The 19,763-nt window shown below is 26.7% G+C and overlaps 1 protein-coding gene across 3 annotated transcripts in view; it reads left to right on the forward strand.

The window, feature by feature from the left end:
- LOC111681083 (innexin shaking-B) overlaps positions 1 to 19,763 on the forward strand; it is a 58,038-nt gene that overhangs the window by 13,011 nt on the left and 25,264 nt on the right. For 2 of the 3 annotated variants that reach the window (XM_046946557.1, XM_023442814.2), the window contains exon 1: positions 18,150 to 19,009. Coding sequence is in view for 1 of the 3 variants with exons in the window: in XM_046946558.1 (XP_046802514.1) it covers positions 6,187 to 6,320; positions 6,446 to 6,635 (324 nt within the window). In the remaining 2 variants the exon portion in view is untranslated. Of the gene's footprint in view, positions 1 to 6,186; positions 6,321 to 6,445; positions 6,636 to 18,149; positions 19,010 to 19,763 lie in introns of those variants that run through there. The other variant, XM_046946558.1, reaches the window with a different exon arrangement.

The following is a 19,763-nucleotide window of genomic DNA, read 5'->3' on the forward strand; positions in this document are numbered from 1 at the left end:
ATATGTATTAGTAATAATATATTTTCTCTAAGTGTACATATAAAAATATAAAAATTATATTTTAAAAACAACAATTACCTTGTTATTTAAAAGTTTATTATAAGTGATATATCATAATGTCATATAAATTTATATTGTACTAAAACTATTACAATGTCAGCTACTAATTAACAAAGATAAAATAAAAATAAAAAAACTAACTATCACACAAACTATTGCTTTAAAAAAAATGAAAGACAAACATTTTCAGAGATTGAGTAATACAATACCACAACAATGAAAAATTGTTTATAATTTTATAAACAAATAATCACTGTATCACAACTCATTATATAACAAAATATCAAGGAAATCCTAACACTTTAAAAAAAAAATTAACATTGTGCCATCAACAACAAAACTATACTAAACTAAAAGGAAAACGAACAAAAAAAATCATATCTTAAATCAACTTAAACAAAAATTCATAAGAAAAACCAAACTAAAAAACCTCATAACAAAATTTCATAAAAAAGTTATCATTATCACTGCTACAAAAAAATTTTGTTGCAAAAAATGTTCACATTTCAACAAATAAAACAAATTTCAATCAAGCATTATCAAAATGTCATTACATGCATATAAAAACATTTTGCTGCATTGTTGCGAAAATTAAGCCCTGCTAACAAAATTATTATTATGCTTCAAAAAAAAAAAAAAAAAAACACTCGTTTGGGAATGTAAATTTTAAACAAATTTAACAACAATAATAATAAATTTAAAAGCTCGTTTCACGCGTTCAAAGTGTTAATGAAATTTTTTTCAAACAAAACATTTAAAACATAAAAAAGCGTAATTAAGTTAAAAAAAACACACACTTTAAACTCAGCATTTTTCTTTCTTGTCAAAACACTCACTCAAGAAAATATACACTTTTAAAACACTTTATTTATTATAAAGAAAATATAAAAAGAACAACAACACACAGAGAAAACTTAAGTAGTCGCAACAAGTTTAAAAACACTTTTTTATACTTTTAATTTTTCACCTCACTTTCACTCACTTAAAAAAACACTCAGACAAAAAATTAATACAAAAGAAAAACTAAGGCAGCAATTTAAGATATAAAATAAGGCCTTAGATTTTCTTTTAATCTGCTAATTAGACCAACTAATTAAAAATTAGCTAAAATTTGAAATAAAATTTATAAATAAATTGTTCATTCAAATAAACAAATTTACACCGTTAAAGCTCAAATCCTAAAAATAATTTACTAACAAACTTATCACACAAATCCCTTAATTTCAAACCAATTAAAAAGTTATTAAGCTAAATTTGATAAACAAAAAAAATTAACACTTTCAAACTAAAACAACTGACTGTATTGCTTTCAATTTCCCTGTTTTTGAAAAACCTTTATGTGTCTTCTTTATATCAATGTATTTTTAAGTATGTTTATTTATAATCGAAAACTATACGAAACAAAATTATTAGTATGTATGTATTTAAAAGATGTATGTAAGTGAAACTTTTATGCTTTGAATGTGTTTTTTCCAAAACAAAATTTAAGGTATTAACAAAAATCAGTTCTTTAAATATTTAAAATCCTAAAGAAAATATTAACAAAATTTCTAAGTAACTTTTAGTTTCCTTGAACCAAAAAAAAAAGTTTATCTTATGTTTGTTTTTAACTCTTTATTTTCTTATTTTCACCTTAGTAAGTACGTTTCTTCTTTTGTCAACCAATAAAAAAAATGTTTCACCTTCACCACCAAAAACTAAAAATCACTAAAGTGTCTTTAAAGATACTTTAAAAATTTCTCTCACCTTTAACAACAGTAGAAAATCACAAATTTCACTTCACCTTTCAGCTACTTTCAACATCAACCGAAAAAAGGTTTCTCTCACCTCACATACTCAGTCCACAAATAAAAAATATAAACAATTGATTCAATTTTCACCACTTAAACCACATAAGAAAAATACAATATTTATTGAAAACTATTACTAAGTTAGAACTCACCACCTCTTTTCAACTGAACTAACAACTCACAATTTCACCACCACAACTAAAAAATAAATCACAACTGCTACTTCAATTTAAATTAATTTAATTATAAAAAAATTAACAATTCAACTTGTTCACTTTCAAATTTCACCATTAAAATTCAACAAATGTCAGAAATTCAAAACAACTTACTATTTAAATGTTCACAACATTCACTTCAAATAATTTTGTTCACCACTCTTCTTAATTTTTTTTTTTTGTTCACCACAAAAAACAGTTTCACTGCTAAATTCTAATTTCAATACAAGTAAAATTGATTCTCTAATTTTTTTTTCACCACCTTCACTCACTAAATTCAACAAAAATTTAAGAAATTAAACCTAATTAGTTAAAATAAAATAGAAAATTTAGATCTAAAATGAAATAATTTAAAAACTGATATTATCGAAATTTCATAAAAACAACTATTAAAACATTTAATCTCTATCTCTGTCTAACTCAATTCAATTTCATATCGTTTTTACTATGAAAAATTGAAACAAAACCTATAAAATATCGATTCAGTGGTCATCGTTATTAAACAAATTAAAAATTTACAAACAACAATTGCATTAAATAACAAAAATGTATCATTTTCGTTACAACAACAAATTTGTCAAGTCATATTCAAATGACATTTTTTCTAACATTTTTTTTCTCTTGTAGAAGATCATAGTTATTAAGATTAAAAGAAACATTTTAATTTGTATTTTTGAAAATGAGAAATTTAATTATTTGAGTTTAATATTTTTTATATTCGATAATTGAACAAATAACCTTTTTATAAGTGGTGAATTTAGCTTGGCTCAGAACTTGTTTAAGATTTCTATAAATCTAGGGATTCAAAATCAAAATTTTCAAAATTTCGAAATAAATTACCAATGATCTAAAATCCAAAAAAAAAATAAAAAATAGAAACCCGAAATATATACTACGTACGTTCAATAGAAAGCGGTCAAATTATAAATGCTGTAACAAAGTCGATTTGTAAAATGTCAAGATAATCTACTTAAGCGTTTAGGACATTATAGGAGAACTAAGGTTCTTACTCATTCATTCGACAAGACAGTACAATCTTCTAGTTAATTCCGACACTAAAAGGGACCATTAGTCCTCCTTCCTTCCTTCCTTCCTTCAATTACCTGGATATCTTTTAGGAATTTGACTTTCGATCTTTATACTGTCACATAACAATAGCTATTCACCCCTATTCTGCTTTGATTTCGACATTTCTTATATTTATGCACATAAGTATCCGAGGACTTAAAGCTGACCCACCTTTAAAATGAAATGTAAACTTGTGTGATACAGACATTCTCTTAATGTGGGGTAGGGTTATACTGTTAGACTTACAGCTTTTTTTTTCGTAAAAATTGTGCCATTCCATTCTAACCGTAGCTATAAATATAACCAATGTATTCAAATCGTTCAACGGTGCTTCATTATTAAAACACATAAATGATTATTTAATATACATTATAATAATCTCTAAATTAGATCATGCAAATGGAATTGATTTTAAAGCCAGAACAAAAATCGTGTTGCTTTACCAAAATTTATGTGTAGTATAAGAGAATCATATCAAGCACACAAGTGCCTCAGCACCACCTTAGGAATTCTTCGCGCTGTCTGTTCTCCTTAATATGATCCACTAGGGCTTCGTTGGATGCTTTTCAATGATCAATTGATATTATGTTTGGAATGAGTTTCTTTGAAACTGTCGATATATTAGATCCTTATTTTAATCAATTGGCAAGAAAAATAATGGAACTGTTTTTTTTTTGTCATGTCCGGATTTAGGTCCGCCTTCAGCTTAAGCAGAACGATTACGTGTAATCACGATATTAAGTCTTATGCTTAAAACAGCCAATAACAAAGGCCAACTTCTTTTCGATACATTATCTTATTACACCCTGTAATAATTTTGAAAGGCTTTCACACATGAAAGAGTTGATATGCATGTGAAAATAGATTCCACCTATAGCAATTCTGCGTATTCCGATTATTATAATCTTATCTCCTTATAAAAGGATTTCAAAGTTTAAAGAACTTACAATTTTAAATATTTATATATATTGTATGACGCTAATATTGGTATCAAATGGAAGCTGGGAATATGTACATTCCATCCTTATTATTTACTTGACTCACTTAGAGAAAAAAAAAACGAAATTCAATTTAAAAAGATCACATTTTCGACACAAAAGATTTTAACTACTTTTTTCTCACCGATTTTCTTTAAGATTTCCATTTCTTTATTTTAAAGCAGAGGTTCTCAGCTATATATAAATTTGGAATTCCATTATTTGAAATAGTATGACCTTTAAACTTTAAAGTCCTTTTGCAGGAATATAAGAGCTGATTATGAGAAACTAGGTACACAGAGTTAATACTTATGGTCCACAGTTTCCTGTACGTATAGATTTTTTCATGTGTGAAAATGACTGTTGCATGGTGTTATCTTACCAAATGATTAAACTACAGTAAATCCGAAAGTAGCATCGCGTCCTAAAGTTTGGGCCATATTTGAGGCGCTATAACAAATAGAAAACTGTTTCATTTTGTTAATTTTCGATTTTATTCTTTTTTTTTTTGTCTTTCTAAAATTTTTGTACCAGAATCTTAAAACTACTACGCTTTAAAGAATAAATTGTTTCATATATTTCCCATGAATATTTTGAATTCTATTAAATGTGTAAAGAAAAGTTTCTTTTCTATACATATATAAATTGTATTTAATTTAAAAATCCCTTTTAATAAATAAAATTTTAAAAATTATAAACAATTCGTTTTAAATATGAATATTAAAAAACAAACAAACTAAAATGTTTCTTTTATCGTCCATAACATAAATATATTTTTTTAATTGAAATTTAATTTTTAACTTAATTAAAAACAAATTTGCATTCCTATGAAAAACTTTTTTTTGAATTTTAAGTTTATTTTTTTTTTTGTTATATTTAAATACTTATTTAATACAATTATTTTAGGTTAAGTATGTATTTATTATTAAAAAAAACATAACAACAAAAAAAAAACAAATAAATTTTGTTTTTATCTATTTTCAAATGAAAAATAACTTACATACATAACAAAATTATTAATTATATTTTCGGTAAACAATTATTTATGTAAAAATACTACTACAACACTTTACTATATTTTTGAAAAAAAGAAAAAACGAGTAAATTTAAATTTTATTCTTATTTTCTATTATTTAAAATGTAATTTCTGAAAAAATAGTAGAGATAACAAAACACAAAAAAATCATATGAATTAATTAAACAAATAAATATACCGAAAAAAGTAACAGTTCTAAAATATAGAAAAAATGGGTATACAGGTAGCCGAACTTTTAGAATTTAAATTTTATTGAATTATTAATTTTATTTATTTTAATTTGCCAAGCTAATTAAACAGGGTAAATATATATAATATTACACTATAACAAAATTTGGTAAATTAACTGGGCATTTTTGATATTTTTCTAAAGCACAATTGATTTTTCATTCCTATGCCTCGGAGTGTAATATATAATAATATTAGTTATGAGTTAACAGGAAATTGAAATGTTAATACTAATTATTTTGTTTAATGTTTGCTAACAAAAAACTAAAAAAAAAATATTAAAAAATCCTAAATAAATAAATATAAAAACTGACAAGTAATATATACTTATTTTAAATTTAAACAACTAATTTTTAACTAATAGTTCAATATTTGAAAAAAGAAATACATAATTGCATAAATAAATATTTATTTGTTTAATTAATATTATCATAACTACTAAATACTTCCACTATAAAACATTTATAACTAAACGATTGAATAGCTAAAAACAAATTTTATTGTATGTATTTATTATTGTAATTATAAATTAAAACAAAAGCAAAAAATAATAATAAACCAGAATCCATATAGTTTAAATCTTTATTATATACTACAAATTTTAATAATATAAAAAAAAATAATATAACAAACCGGAAAAAATAATATATTTTAAATTTGTTTTATCTATAATTAATAATAAAAGTTTTTAATTTAAAAAAATTTCACACATCATTAAAAATTTTACTAATACAAATTTATTTTTATATTTCCCTTTCCCCAATAACCAATACCACAAACAAACACACAAACAACAACTTGTGCAAAAATAGGTGTCTCATGTTAAAATCGATTCACCTGTATTTCGCCTACACACAAATGCAACCGTTATATTATTAATAACATTTTCAATTGCTGTTACAACGCGTCAATACGTAGGAAATCCAATAGACTGTGTACATACAAGGTAAATAATATTATTTTCTATACAAAAACAAAACTTTAAATTAAACTTTTTGTTTTATAACACAATAAATTTAAATGTATTTCTTTTTTTTAAAACAACAAACAAATTTGTTGTAAATAATATAGAGACATTCCGGAAGATGTACTTAATACATATTGTTGGATACATTCAACATATACTGTGGTGGATGCTTTTATGAAAAAGCAAGGTTCCGAGGTGCCTTTTCCTGGAGTTCATAATTCACAGGGACGTGGACCTTTAACAATAAAACACACAAAATATTATCAATGGGTGGCGTTTACGCTATTTTTTCAGGTATGTAATGTTTTAACTTCTAACAGATGTAGGTATTAGTCCATAATTTGGGAATTTCATATTTTTTTTTTTTTTTGAGATACATTTTCGTGGGAGGGATTTGTTGATTTTAGAAAAAATTAGAGAATGTTTTATATATTTTTCCGCTATTTTTGAGTATTTTTATATTTATTATAAATATTAACAATTCATTCAGACAGACAGACGGATGGACATGGCTACGTATAGTAGCGGATTCGAATATATAGGGGCATTTCATAGCTACCACTATTCTTCTAGAATTAAGAATGAAATTTCGAAACGTCATGACAAAACAATATATTTTTTTATTTTTATTTTAGAAATAGTAAAACAAGTAAAAGTTTAAATGGTTATGAAACTGTTTAACCTAACAATACAAAAAAATTGGTAAAACGGTTTTCTAAAAACCCATAAAAATAATTTTGGTATTATTGTAATAGATTTAGGTTCTTAATCTTACTAAAGTACCAACGAGGTGAATAAATCGAAGTAACAAACCAGCTATAATTGAGAATAATGTAAACTTCATTATCGGTGGTGGAAACAATTTATAATGTTAAAGCAGACCATTGTAGGACTGTATTATCTATAATATATTAACAGCATGACCACGAATCTATATGCTGTCACTAGCAAAAATAAATTACAAAGATAACACAGTTTGGAAATGGTCCTGTATTATCTATATATTTTTACCATTTTACCATTTTTTTGCATTTCACCATCGTGGTGAAATTTTTGCTACGAAATTTGCTGCTGTTGCTTCAGCAAAACTGTTTTTTTATATGAACTTTTGATGCAACTGAAAGGCGGGGTATCAAAGCAAAATGTTCCCATAGGAAATGTATGTGTTTTTGGTGTCGAAATTTTGTTTATGGTGGGTTGAAATAACCCACCATTATTTCCTCAACTGAAACGTTATTTAGCGTTGTCATGTCCTAGTGTTTTTGAAAATTTTCGGCGCGAACAAATTTCGAGTTAGATTTTAGTTTTATTATCTTTTCCTTTTTCCACATTTTTTATATTTTGTATGAAAAATTATCGTGTATACGCGCCTGACTTAGTGCCAAGTCCTTTTTAGTGCTTGTTCAAAAACTTTTTTGTCACTTAATTTAAATTTAATTTATGGATATTTTTTGGGACATATGAGTGATTTTCATTATTTTCTGAATTGGAGCGTTATTTAAGGAACTACACCCAATTTAAGATTTTTTATTAAAATATTGATTTTTGGTGGAAAATATGTGTGATCACAGATTTTCCCTACTTTCTCAATTGGAGCGTTATTTAAGGAACTACAGCCGATGTTATGTTTTTCATATTAAAATCTATTTTTTGTATGAAATATGAGTGATCACAGATTTTCACTATTTTCCCAATTGGAGCGTTATTTAAGAAACTGCAGCTGATTTTAGATTTTTTATTAAAATATCGATATTTGGTGGAAAATATGAGTAATCACAGATTTTCACTACTTTCTCAATTGGAGCGTTATTTAAGGAACTACAGCCGATTTTAGATTTTTCATCAAAAAATTGACTTTTGATGGGAAATATGATTTTCTCAATTGGAGCGTTATTTAAGAAACTACAGCTGATTTTAGATTTTTCATCAAAAAATTGATTTTTGGTGGGAAATATGGCGATCACAGATTTCCATTATTTTCTCAATTGGAGCGTTATGTAAGAAAATACAGCTGATTAAAGTTTTTACATATAAATATGGATATTTTATGGGACATATGAGTGACCACAGATTTATGTTATTTTCTCAATTGAAACGTTATTTAAGGCACTACAGCCAATTTTATATTTTTCATATCAACATCTATTTTTGGTGGGAAATATTAGTGATCACAAATTTTAAATATTTTTTGCAATTGGAGGAACTACAGTCGATTTTAGGTTTTACAGACAGATTTTAATTATTTTTTTCAATTGGAGTAACTTAGCCGATTTAAAGATGTTTAAATAAAAATCCATATTTATATATAAAAACCATATTATAGAGATATCCTTTTAAAGCAGTTACATAATGTAAAATATATTTATTTCCTTGTTGAAATATTAATTAAAACTATACTTTTAACACAAAGTTCTAAGAACTACCCACATCGATCAAAGTTTTACTAAACTTAAAATACAATTCTTGATTATATAACTTTATATTGTAAAGAATCCTGGTAGAGATTGCAACCAGACAAGCAGTTATAACGTTTTGCCAAAGAGAGTACATCAATACTTTTAATATTATTTTTTATCCGAACGGTTTCTATAAATTGGTTTTGGACTGGTATATGGACAAGACGCGGATCATAAAAAATATAAAAATGAGGAAAAAGGAAAAAAAATAATATACTATCTTAAAAAAGTTCTTCTGATATACATACGTACATATTAGCCACTTTTATTGAAAGCTTTAGTACTTAATAGGAGTAGTTAGTCAGAGTCAGATTAGAAAAGTGTATGTATTAAATTATGCTCGAGTACTAGAATAATCTCATAACCTGTAATCTATATTTATACCACAAAATGTCGTATTTATTGGATCGGAGAGTGAATTCTTACGACTATATTAAAGGAGTGAATTTTTGTTATTAAACCAATACAATCTAGTGGAGTCCAAGGTTGTTTAAAAAATTCCCACTCTTTAATCACTACTTTAGTTAAACTGAGATCGTGTTGTCGAAGCAGTGTTCTTTTGCAGCCCAATCTTTGCGTGTTGATATATATTTTCAAAAGATCTTATCAAAACTTGTATCAATGGAATCGATCTATCTAAACCCCGTTTTAGCAGAATTGTCCTTGTATAGGTAAGTGTTAAGAAGGGATAACTTATTGTCTTTCGATTATACCATAAAGCCAATAATACCAAATCATGCTGATCTTTATATATTGTACAAAACGAACAAATATTTCTGTTTCCAAAGCTCAAAAAATGTTTTCAATGTGAAAATAAAAATAATATAATTGCTTGCACTGTCAGGTGTTGAACTCTTTGAACATAAGTAATAGAGATATCAACTTTCTATTTATTTTTCAAAAACTGCTCCAATTGAGCTATTATTATTTTCTGTTAATAAATAGTGCAAATTAAAGAAAGTTGTATTTAAAACTCATTTAAAATACTTCAGAAAAAAATCGTATTACAAGTTAATTTATTAATTTTTACAAAGTATTGATATTCAATATCAATGAAGATATTTTTAGCAACAAGTATCTAATTTTATATACAGTTTCTAATACAAATACATATTGATTATATATACAAATCAGTCTGAACTAAATAAACATCATACAAATTGAAGAAATATAGAGCAGAGCGCTCACAAAAGCAAACATCTTTACAAGTACAACAGCAATAGTTGAAAAAGTAGAAAAATAGTGCATTCTTTCTATTTGTATTACTGATCCATAATGAAAATAATGTATCTAAGTATTCATGCTCTAGCATCTAAGAGCATGTGAGTTAAAATAAACAAAAAATATATACATAGATTCGTATAGAATAATTATTTTGTTTAGTGTTATAAAGAAACCACTTACTAAAATTTTAAATAAATATTACAACTCTCACTAATGGAAGTGAACAAAAATGAAAATAATTAAACAAAATAGAACAGAAATTGTAACACTTGCATTTTATGGAAAATATTATTATTGAAATTTTTAAAAGCTGACAATAAGTTAAGATTTTCTTGGTTAAAATTTGAAGAGAATTATTTATTTGTAGAATAAGAAAAAAAAGAACAACATTTAAAGAAAACTGTTCCTTATTTCTAAAATATCCATTTAGACGTCTATGCCGGAAATGTAAAACTATAGTACATAATTGTGTCTATACTTTAGAGGCATTATGCATCAATCGAAATTAACCCATTATGATGGTAGATGCTTTGTTATTTTCAGTAAACCTATGCATTCTGAGTTCTGAAAATTTCTAACTAGAGAAAAATAAAAAAATATTTTTTTAATGATCCGTACTACCCTACTAGTGATTGAAAATCCTGACCTCAATGTAATTTTTTTAATTTTTTTAAAATTTTTTCGAAATAGGTCTTAAATATTTCGTAATTTTGAGCTGATTATGACAAAAATAATTAAAAAATTTTTGTAGAATAATTTTGGTCCACAATATGATTTTTATTGGCTTAGAGAGGATTATTTTCGCTTTTATTTTTTAAATTTTAGCTCACACAGAAATTTTCACAAAAGAAACATATTTAAAAAATAGTTTGGCATTTGGTTTCGTCCATTTCAGAATTTTTTATATAATACAATAAAAGTCGTTTTGCGGACCAGAAATACACTAACAAAATTTTGTATTACTTTTCTCGTGATAAGCTCAAAATTACGGAGTTTTGGAACCCAATTTGAAAAGATTGAAAAAAAGGTTGGAACATACTGAGATTAAGATGGAAAAATGGGCCGATGAGTATAATAATGGCCAAATAATGAAAGATTTTAAAATTCTTTGTTCTAGGGAAAACAATGTGCCCAATTTTATCAAATTGCGATATGTAGAGTGCGCACAATATTTATATAGACACTGGGACCGACAGAGGGAATACCTTTATCTACTCAGAAATTGATTTTGATTCTCTTTTATAGATAGATTCCCAGAAAATTGTGTATTTAATTGTTGTATATTTTTTCAAAAACATATAATAATAATAATAATATTATTAATAATAATATAATAAAAAAGTATAAAATTTGGTCATACGTGGAGCTTAGAGCAAATAATATGGTGACTAAAAGTACCAATTTCTAAAATGTTCAAAATCCATAGTTTTTCCTCAGACTGTTAGATAATCCATCAGTTAGTAACGCAAATCTTTTGAATTCATCGTTATTCAAGTCTGACAAAAGATAATCTAGTTGCAATTGCGAAAAAATATGAGTTTTCCAATAATAATTAATATCTATCATCATTCGCACACTTAAAGTGTTAATATTCGTAAATATGTATAAAGAATAAAAACAGCCAGTTTTATGGATTCTGATATGATATCTCCCCATTGTTTAAATTGGCGTTACTTTTTGTTCTGACTAAAACTGAACAGCAGTATGCATTTTTGCAATACGTTGTGCAGTTGTACGTATGTGTGGCAGTAAACATTTCTTAATGTACAACATGAAGAAAAGAAAATCAAAAGGAATAAAATGTTATGAAAAAAGAAACAACTTAAAAATTTGTATCATCATTAAAAAGTAGACTTATTGCAAATTGTTGATTGTTTGTGCAGCGGCCGCAGCAGCAATAGCCAACACCATCAACAACAACATCAACATCATCAGTTTGATGTATTTTGGGCAACAATCCAAATGCATTTCATTATAAACACTGAGCGAGCAACAGCATGTAGGGAATTAAAAGACAAAGTACGAAAACAACGTATATGAAAAAAAAAACAAACGAAAAGAAAAACTAAAGGAAACATATAACATTTTGTAACTAAGAATAAGTATTATTGTTAAGAAATTAATTCAGATTTCTATTTACTTTTTCATTAGTAACAATTTTCATTTCCTTGCTAGAAAACATATGTCATTTGTTTATATGGCCACATGTGGCAAATGCAAAAAATCTAGACAGACGACCACATATGAGAGACAATACAAAATGGACGTGATTTGTTATAAAAATCTTAACACGACATTGGAAGTTTAGTGACGACAACTGCACTATTGTACTTAGTAAAGATGGCTGTGGACAGACATAGAGACATGCCTGAAAAACAAAAAACACAATCTTGATAAAATTGCTAACAAGCAGAAAAGCCGGCAGATAACATTTCAAGTGCAAGAGCAATAATAATGCATTAAATTTTTAAATATAGATATTTAAAAATTTCCACTTTTGTATTTTATATAAAAACCTTAATATTTTTCCTTGTGCATACACACACAGAGACATATACAAATATACTAATTTTTAATTTGTATACAACATTTTGTTTTGCCATTGCATTCCTTTATATAATCAAAACTTAATACTACACATGTCATTAACACTCTAAAATGTACCCCATGTTTTTCATACAATTTTACCTATTTTTTATATTTAATTTGACTAAAAATTATGTTGACTCATAAAACATTTTACAAAATAGGTCAACCATCAATGAATTTTGTTTCTTAGTTTTAGTTCTTAATGTTGCATCGCCCAGCCACAACTAAGACATTAATTGACGGCAAGTTTATATACGCGCTCTCAGATTTTCTGTTGTACACCTCTTGCCAATAAATCAATTTAAAAGTACATATAGATATGTATAGTTTTTATTGTTTTAGTTTTATTTAATTGTTTAAATATTTAACAAAGTTGTTTGTAAAAAAAATGGACAGACCTAGTGCAGCGGTGCAGAGAAAGACAGATATGTCAGATACATAAATATATGTCAAAATTTATTAATAAGATAAATAATAGATTTGTTTAGGCAATGGTCGATATAAATATGCTCTACTAAAGTATACAGTAGTAATTCAGGTTTGACTTGAGAAGCAATACTTGCATCATTGCCATTATATTTTAAGGCTAGTCACGCCTGTGGTTGCTTCCAGATTTTCGAAAGTTTTGTGTCTCTTTTCACTTGTGTAACGTATTACTTCTTGGATACAATTTAAATTCGTACTTTATACTATTGGTTTTGCTCTGCTCTACATGTCCCTCCGTGCTCAAGGTCTCAGCTTGATGATATTGCAATCCGATATTAGCGAAGAAAATTTAAACAGGAAAAGTAGACTGACTAGAGAACCACAAAATCTGAAGTTACTGTGGGACTAAATGTTGTGAATAAGATGATAAATAAAATATGAGGTATCAACTTAATTAAGGGCATGTGGGGCTCCCCTTACCGCATAACCAAATTAATGTGTTAAACCATATATCTTTGACCAAAATAGTCAGAAGACATAAGAAGTTTAATAACAAAAACAACTACAGGTCTTAAAAATTTCGTTAGTTAAGTAATGGTTAATTTCTGAAAGATACGTTGAAGATACTTTTGTCTAATAGCACTTGCAACCCAGTCCGAAATCGTATTTTTCTACAAGAAAACTTGTAGCTGATTTAAAGTGATTACAAAATTTTGAAATTTTCTTTACACATCTGTTGCATCTAAAGTACTTCTATTTAAGTTGTTCCATGTGATACGTTTTATCTTTATGAAAAAACACGTTTGTATTTGTTTATTTATTTATTTTTTACTCTAATACTCTTTTTTAGTCATTAACTAAAAATAGAACAAATTTTATAGTAAAAAGGTTGTATTTCACCCATCCATAACTAAAAATATCAAATAAATTTTTTAAATTGAAAATAAAAACAAAACACTGACACATAAATAAACTGAAATGTGCGTATGATTTTGTTTTTAGTTTATTCGGCCACAAAATTATTATTTATACTTATAAATGAAATGCCTAAATGTTGGGAAAAAATCCCTCAAAATTATATTATGTGCGTGTGCTAGCTAGTTGTAATATATGTATTTAAGACAACTGTCAATGCAACAGACATACTGTTGCGTTGGAGTAAAATTTCTTTGGCTGATTGAAAAAGCTAAAGGCAAAAAAAAAAATTATACACATGTGCAAAACTTACAGTAATAGTTATTTTTAGGTTATCAAGAAAATCAAAGATATCTAAACATTTACATTTAAAATAAATAATTTTAATTTAAATTTGAAAATACCTTTTAAAAATATTTTAATATTTTCTTATATTTAGTCTAGTCGTTTAATGTCTTTAATAAATATTTACCATAAACATTATATGACCCTGTGGGTATTTCATTTTCCATATGTTTTTACATGACAATGCGGTCAAGTTATTTGTTTGCTGAATCTTTTACATGTTCGTTTATTGTTTTGCAGCAAAAGTTCATTGTCAACCTCTGAAGTTTAAGGGCCACAAATATTTATTCCCCAAAGAATTCCTTTTCTTTTTATTTCGTTATAGTAGTTTTTGTTGTTATTGTTAGTTTTTTTCAGTTTATTTTTCTGTAGGCTTTTATGCACAGCTATAAATGCGGTAGAAATGCGTTCATTGACCAAACAATTTTCTTTTGTCTTTACATTGTTTATAATATATCTATATACATATGTATAAACTTAAATTTACATACATACATATATAAGGAAATTTTCATTTTGTAATAATTCAGAAAATAATGTTTATAAAAATAATATGTTGCAGAAAGCCAACGAGTAAAATTAAATTTTTTTTATTAGTATGAAATATTGTCAATGTGTTTTTGAACTACCCTAATAAATATTTTGCATTCATACATGTAATTTGTATGGTTCAAAAGAACGCACTAAATTACGCACATTTCTGCACTCACACTCATGCAAAAACCTATACATGATAGATAGCCCGCTTTATCCAATATATATATTATAAATTTTATATAACACTGTCATTTCCGGTAATGAGCTGAGAGTGCAATATTTTATAATCTATGTACATATATGTTTGTATGTATTTATATGCGAGAAATAATTATTACACTTGCCGTAGCCAGTATGGTAAAAATGACTTCCTTTTCCTATGGGCATTTCATATTGCATCAATTGTGTTTTGTAAACAAAATTATACTTTATTGATGTGCATCTTTTTATAGCCTTGTTATGTTAAAAAAAATCTACATATGTTCCTTTAGTTTAATATGAAGTATTTTCAAACTAAGGATATTTCAAAGATTATGCATTAGATCGACTCACAAAAAATGTTGCTTGAGTTACTCCCCTCAAAATATTCAAATATTGTAATATGATGTTTCCCAGAATACTTTGGGTTTAGCGTTGTACATTCGTGAGAAGAGAAAGATTTCAAATATCGTATGGAGGACACAATTTTTCCTGTTAAATTCAATATTTTACACAGCTTAAAATAATCTTTGTTTATGTTTATAATGGTCTCCAAAATATTGCTGGTTTATTTTATTTAAGTTATTAGACTAACAATTTTAAATATTTTGGAATATGGCAATTATGAGCAGAGGGTTAGTTATGATTAATACATTATTGTACACGACTTTAAAATACCTTTAAAGTGAATCCACATATTGGATATTTTGTTTTAAAACAAAATAAAAATTTTTAAAAAGTAATTCCAAAATATATTTTTTAATTTAGTCCAGCTTACGAATGGTCATCAGCAGACTTAAAATATTTTGGGAATCATCATAAAAATCAAAATGTGATAAAAGGCTCCTTCGTTTAAAAACAATGTTTTTTTAAGATTAAAAGGAAGCTTAGAATAAGCTTTGAAATATATATTAATATCTAGAAGTGATGTTTAATGTTTGACAACAAGTTTTTTCAACATTACAGTACAAAATTTCGTTAAAAGTTGCATGGGCTCTTCAAATATGTAACTTGACGAATTTCTCCAAAATGATAGGAAACACCGTTGCTTTTGTGGAAATGAAGTTACTGAGTAAAAACGTTGTATTGAGTTGTACTTACTTAATGACAACTACATCTATATTACATATCTAGTAATGACTTTTTTAGTCCGAAAAATTTGTACTGATTCTTTTCTATTTGACCACAGGTTAATAACTGTGTTTCACGCTCAAAACTAAACCCCAAATCAAATCAAATTAGAGACATGCAAAGGGTATATATTCATTACTTTATAGTTATTCTTTAATTTAAAAGTTAGCACACTTCTTGCACTACAAGAACTACAACTCCGAAAAGTTTAATAGTAATTCCCCGGGTGGTCTAAAGATAGAAATATGTTCGGACATTAATAAACTTGTCTCTTCTAAGCAGCATAAAAGATTGAACTAAGTTGAAAAATATTGCAAATATATTGAAAAAAGTGTTATTAGATGGGCTTGTTAAAGAAGTACAGCTATTCCTCATCGTTGTTTCTGGAGCCAATACAATGTGTATAATCTTGAAACGATTAGTTTCAACAATTCGAACTGAAGTTTGGGAAAAAGAAAGCAGCTACAAAGCCAATCGCAGCAGCTAAATAAATATTTACAAAACTGTACAATTTTATATACATAGAAAATGGAAATTCATACAGTACTGCTCAAAGTGGTAGACATTTTTTGTTGCCTCCCCGCCATATTTCTATTCATATTGTCATTCAAAACACAGTATTTTAATAAAACGATTTCAAATTACAATTTTAAATTATTGTTTAATAAACTATAAATATTAGTATTATATGCACGTTCTCTTTTCCTCAATAAAAGTCTTTATAGTTTGATTTTTTTCTCACATTTAAATTTATTCTCGCATTCAATTCGACCAACATATGTCACATATCAATTTCTTGATATGTGTGTTCTGATAATGATGTTTATTGCTGATGGAGATGATGATGTCTTATTACACTTGCTACAGCATTCTAACAACAACAACAATAATAATAGTTTGTCATAACAAATAGTCACTAGTAAACACTGGAAAATATGAACATATGCATGTTATTAATATGTCATTTTGAATAGTAACAGTGTCGTGATTTTCTCGCCACAATATTGAGCGATTTGTTATTCTGTAAATGGAAAGAAAAAAGGAAGGATACATTGGTAGAAATATATATTTTTTAGATTTCCTTGATATCGTTGTTTGTCAATTTTAAATCTTAATATGTATTTTAAAAAGTCTAGGCATGACCGTGTCGTAATATTTGATGGACAGAAGCGTGTAATCGAAGGGGGGTTATATGTAATGGGGCATAATGTAAGTTATGGAAATAATATTACTTCTTCTTGTATGTTTCCGCTTTGCTTTGTTGTGAAAATTTGCACCACTTTAAAATATTGGTGGTTTAATCCAAAAAGCATTGTATACATTAATTATTAGTCCAATCTCTGTGATATACTTTAAAAACTCAACAGTTTTGAGATCGATTGAATCTATATTATATAATGGAGATCAATTACATAGAAGCATATTTGAGAAATTGTGTGGTATGTATTTGATTTGATACATTTTGTAATTTTTTTTACTTCACAATAATCCAAAACTGTTCCGTATCCCAATTAGTATCCGTTCCTGTATCCATTTCCGTCTTATAGTAAAATCAGTATTGGTATAACCTACCATTAATACAAGTGTATAGCATTGTTTGAATATTGTCACATACAAATACATTAGCAACTGTGACAATTCGTGTTGCAAACAATAATACAAACAAATATTGAACATTAACAACAAATTTTAAACGAAACAAAACGATACACCAGCAGACAACCATCAGCTAGAGAAAAGACAATACAGTAGCGGCAGCAGCAAGCACTCTCTTAGCCACAAAAGTGTTAAAATGTTGTATAAACTTTAGATGGCAGACAAAGGAAAACAAAAACATTGACTTCTTATTTCTCGCTAACCAGAACTGCACATTTGGCCGGCACAAAACCCAACAGCATCATTTACATGGTAAACGCATAACAAACCGGAAGTTATGTTGTGAACGTCGGGTACAACGGCGAGTAACAAATTAAAAAATTCGAAAGTTCTCAAAAAGTGCTGCCAAGTTTTAAATAATCTCAAAACTTAAGAGATCACAAAGAATAAAAAATTTATGAAAATAAAAGAATATTTCTTCACATGGAAAACTAATTAATATTTATAAAGCAAAGAGTTTTTCCTCAATTTTCCAACACTTGTACACACAACAAGAAAAACATCTGAGAGTTTTCCTCTATTTTGGCCAACCAAACTGAGATGCTAGAACTAAACACTAAACAGTGATAGTCTTTATTTTGGCGGCATTGTGTACGGGCGTCTGGTCTTTCGAACTAGTACGGTTATTATATTTGTTATTCCGATATTTATTTTTTCGGTTCTGTTTTTTCTTCGCTCGGTTCTGGCTTCAAGAAGTAAAGTGGACCAAATTTCAAAAAAGAAAAAAAAACTTTATGTTCAAGTTGTGTGTTGGCGTATGTTGTGTATTTTATGTATGAAGTGAAATAAAATGAAAAGAAATTATAAATAATGAAAAAATCTTGCATACGTTTTTTAAGTTTTCTTTTTACGAGAAATTAACAGAAGGAAAATAAAATAATAATAGAAAAAAGAAATACCTACTAATAGGCCAGACGCAAAGTTGCGTTCATTCGAAAGTATGCGTGAGTGACTGTGTATACGTTACATGAGAGTTGATCGTGAAATTTTGTTTTCATAATTATAAACAAAAAAATCTATATAAAAAAACGATCTTTAACAATTTATACATGACGTGCCTTTTACGAGATCAATATGTGGTCGTACAATTTTCAATCGAATTTTAAGTCTATTTCGTTCGAAAAATTCAATGATTTAAAACAAAAATCACATTCTTTGAGTATGCGATAAAAGGAAATGTGAAAAAATTGTGTAAGAAGTTCTGTTTTCTATGAAAATGCATTAAATTTTATGAAAAATGTTAGAGAGAAGAAAATTTTATGTTTTGTTGTGAAAAATGTTTTGACTTGGAGAAATTAACCCTAAAACGTAAACAAGGGTCGTATAAGTTCATTTTGTGTAATTGATATATCTTGTAATATCTTAAGAAAGTTATTTTTTAATTGGTTAAACAAATCAATTGTGATCATTTACCCCTTTTTACGTTACCCCTTAGTTAATTTGGCGATGTCCGTCCGTGTCAGTTTGCACTAAATAAATATATTCTCAGAAAGTGAGCATTTTACAATTTATGTCTTTAAAATAAATATAAATCATAAAATTAGTCCAGTTCAGTGTAGAGTCAGAGTTGCCTTTGATGATTTACACTTTTATAGTTTTACCTTCTAAAAGTTATTTTTTAAAAGTCCAAAATAAAACAATTTCAATTTTTTTTTTTTTTTTTGAAATTCTACACTTTCCAAAGTTATATTATACAAACGAAATCTTTGGCATTGATAAAATTTTATGGTTATTATATCATATTTTCAGACAACAAATATTTTAAGTAAAATTCACTTAAAAACTCAATGCCCCTAGAAACTGCAACAGACGCACAGCAAGCAGCAGCAACTATTAAACTTATACAAAATTTTAAATTGGTTGTGTTCTGTTTAATAACAATTCACAATTGATATTTCAGAAAAACGAAAAAAAATAAAAAAAAAAAACAAAAAGTGGAATATTT

Source organism: Lucilia cuprina, chromosome 3 (genome assembly GCF_022045245.1).
Source record: "Lucilia cuprina isolate Lc7/37 chromosome 3, ASM2204524v1, whole genome shotgun sequence".
Classification (NCBI taxonomy): domain Eukaryota; kingdom Metazoa; phylum Arthropoda; class Insecta; order Diptera; family Calliphoridae; genus Lucilia; species Lucilia cuprina.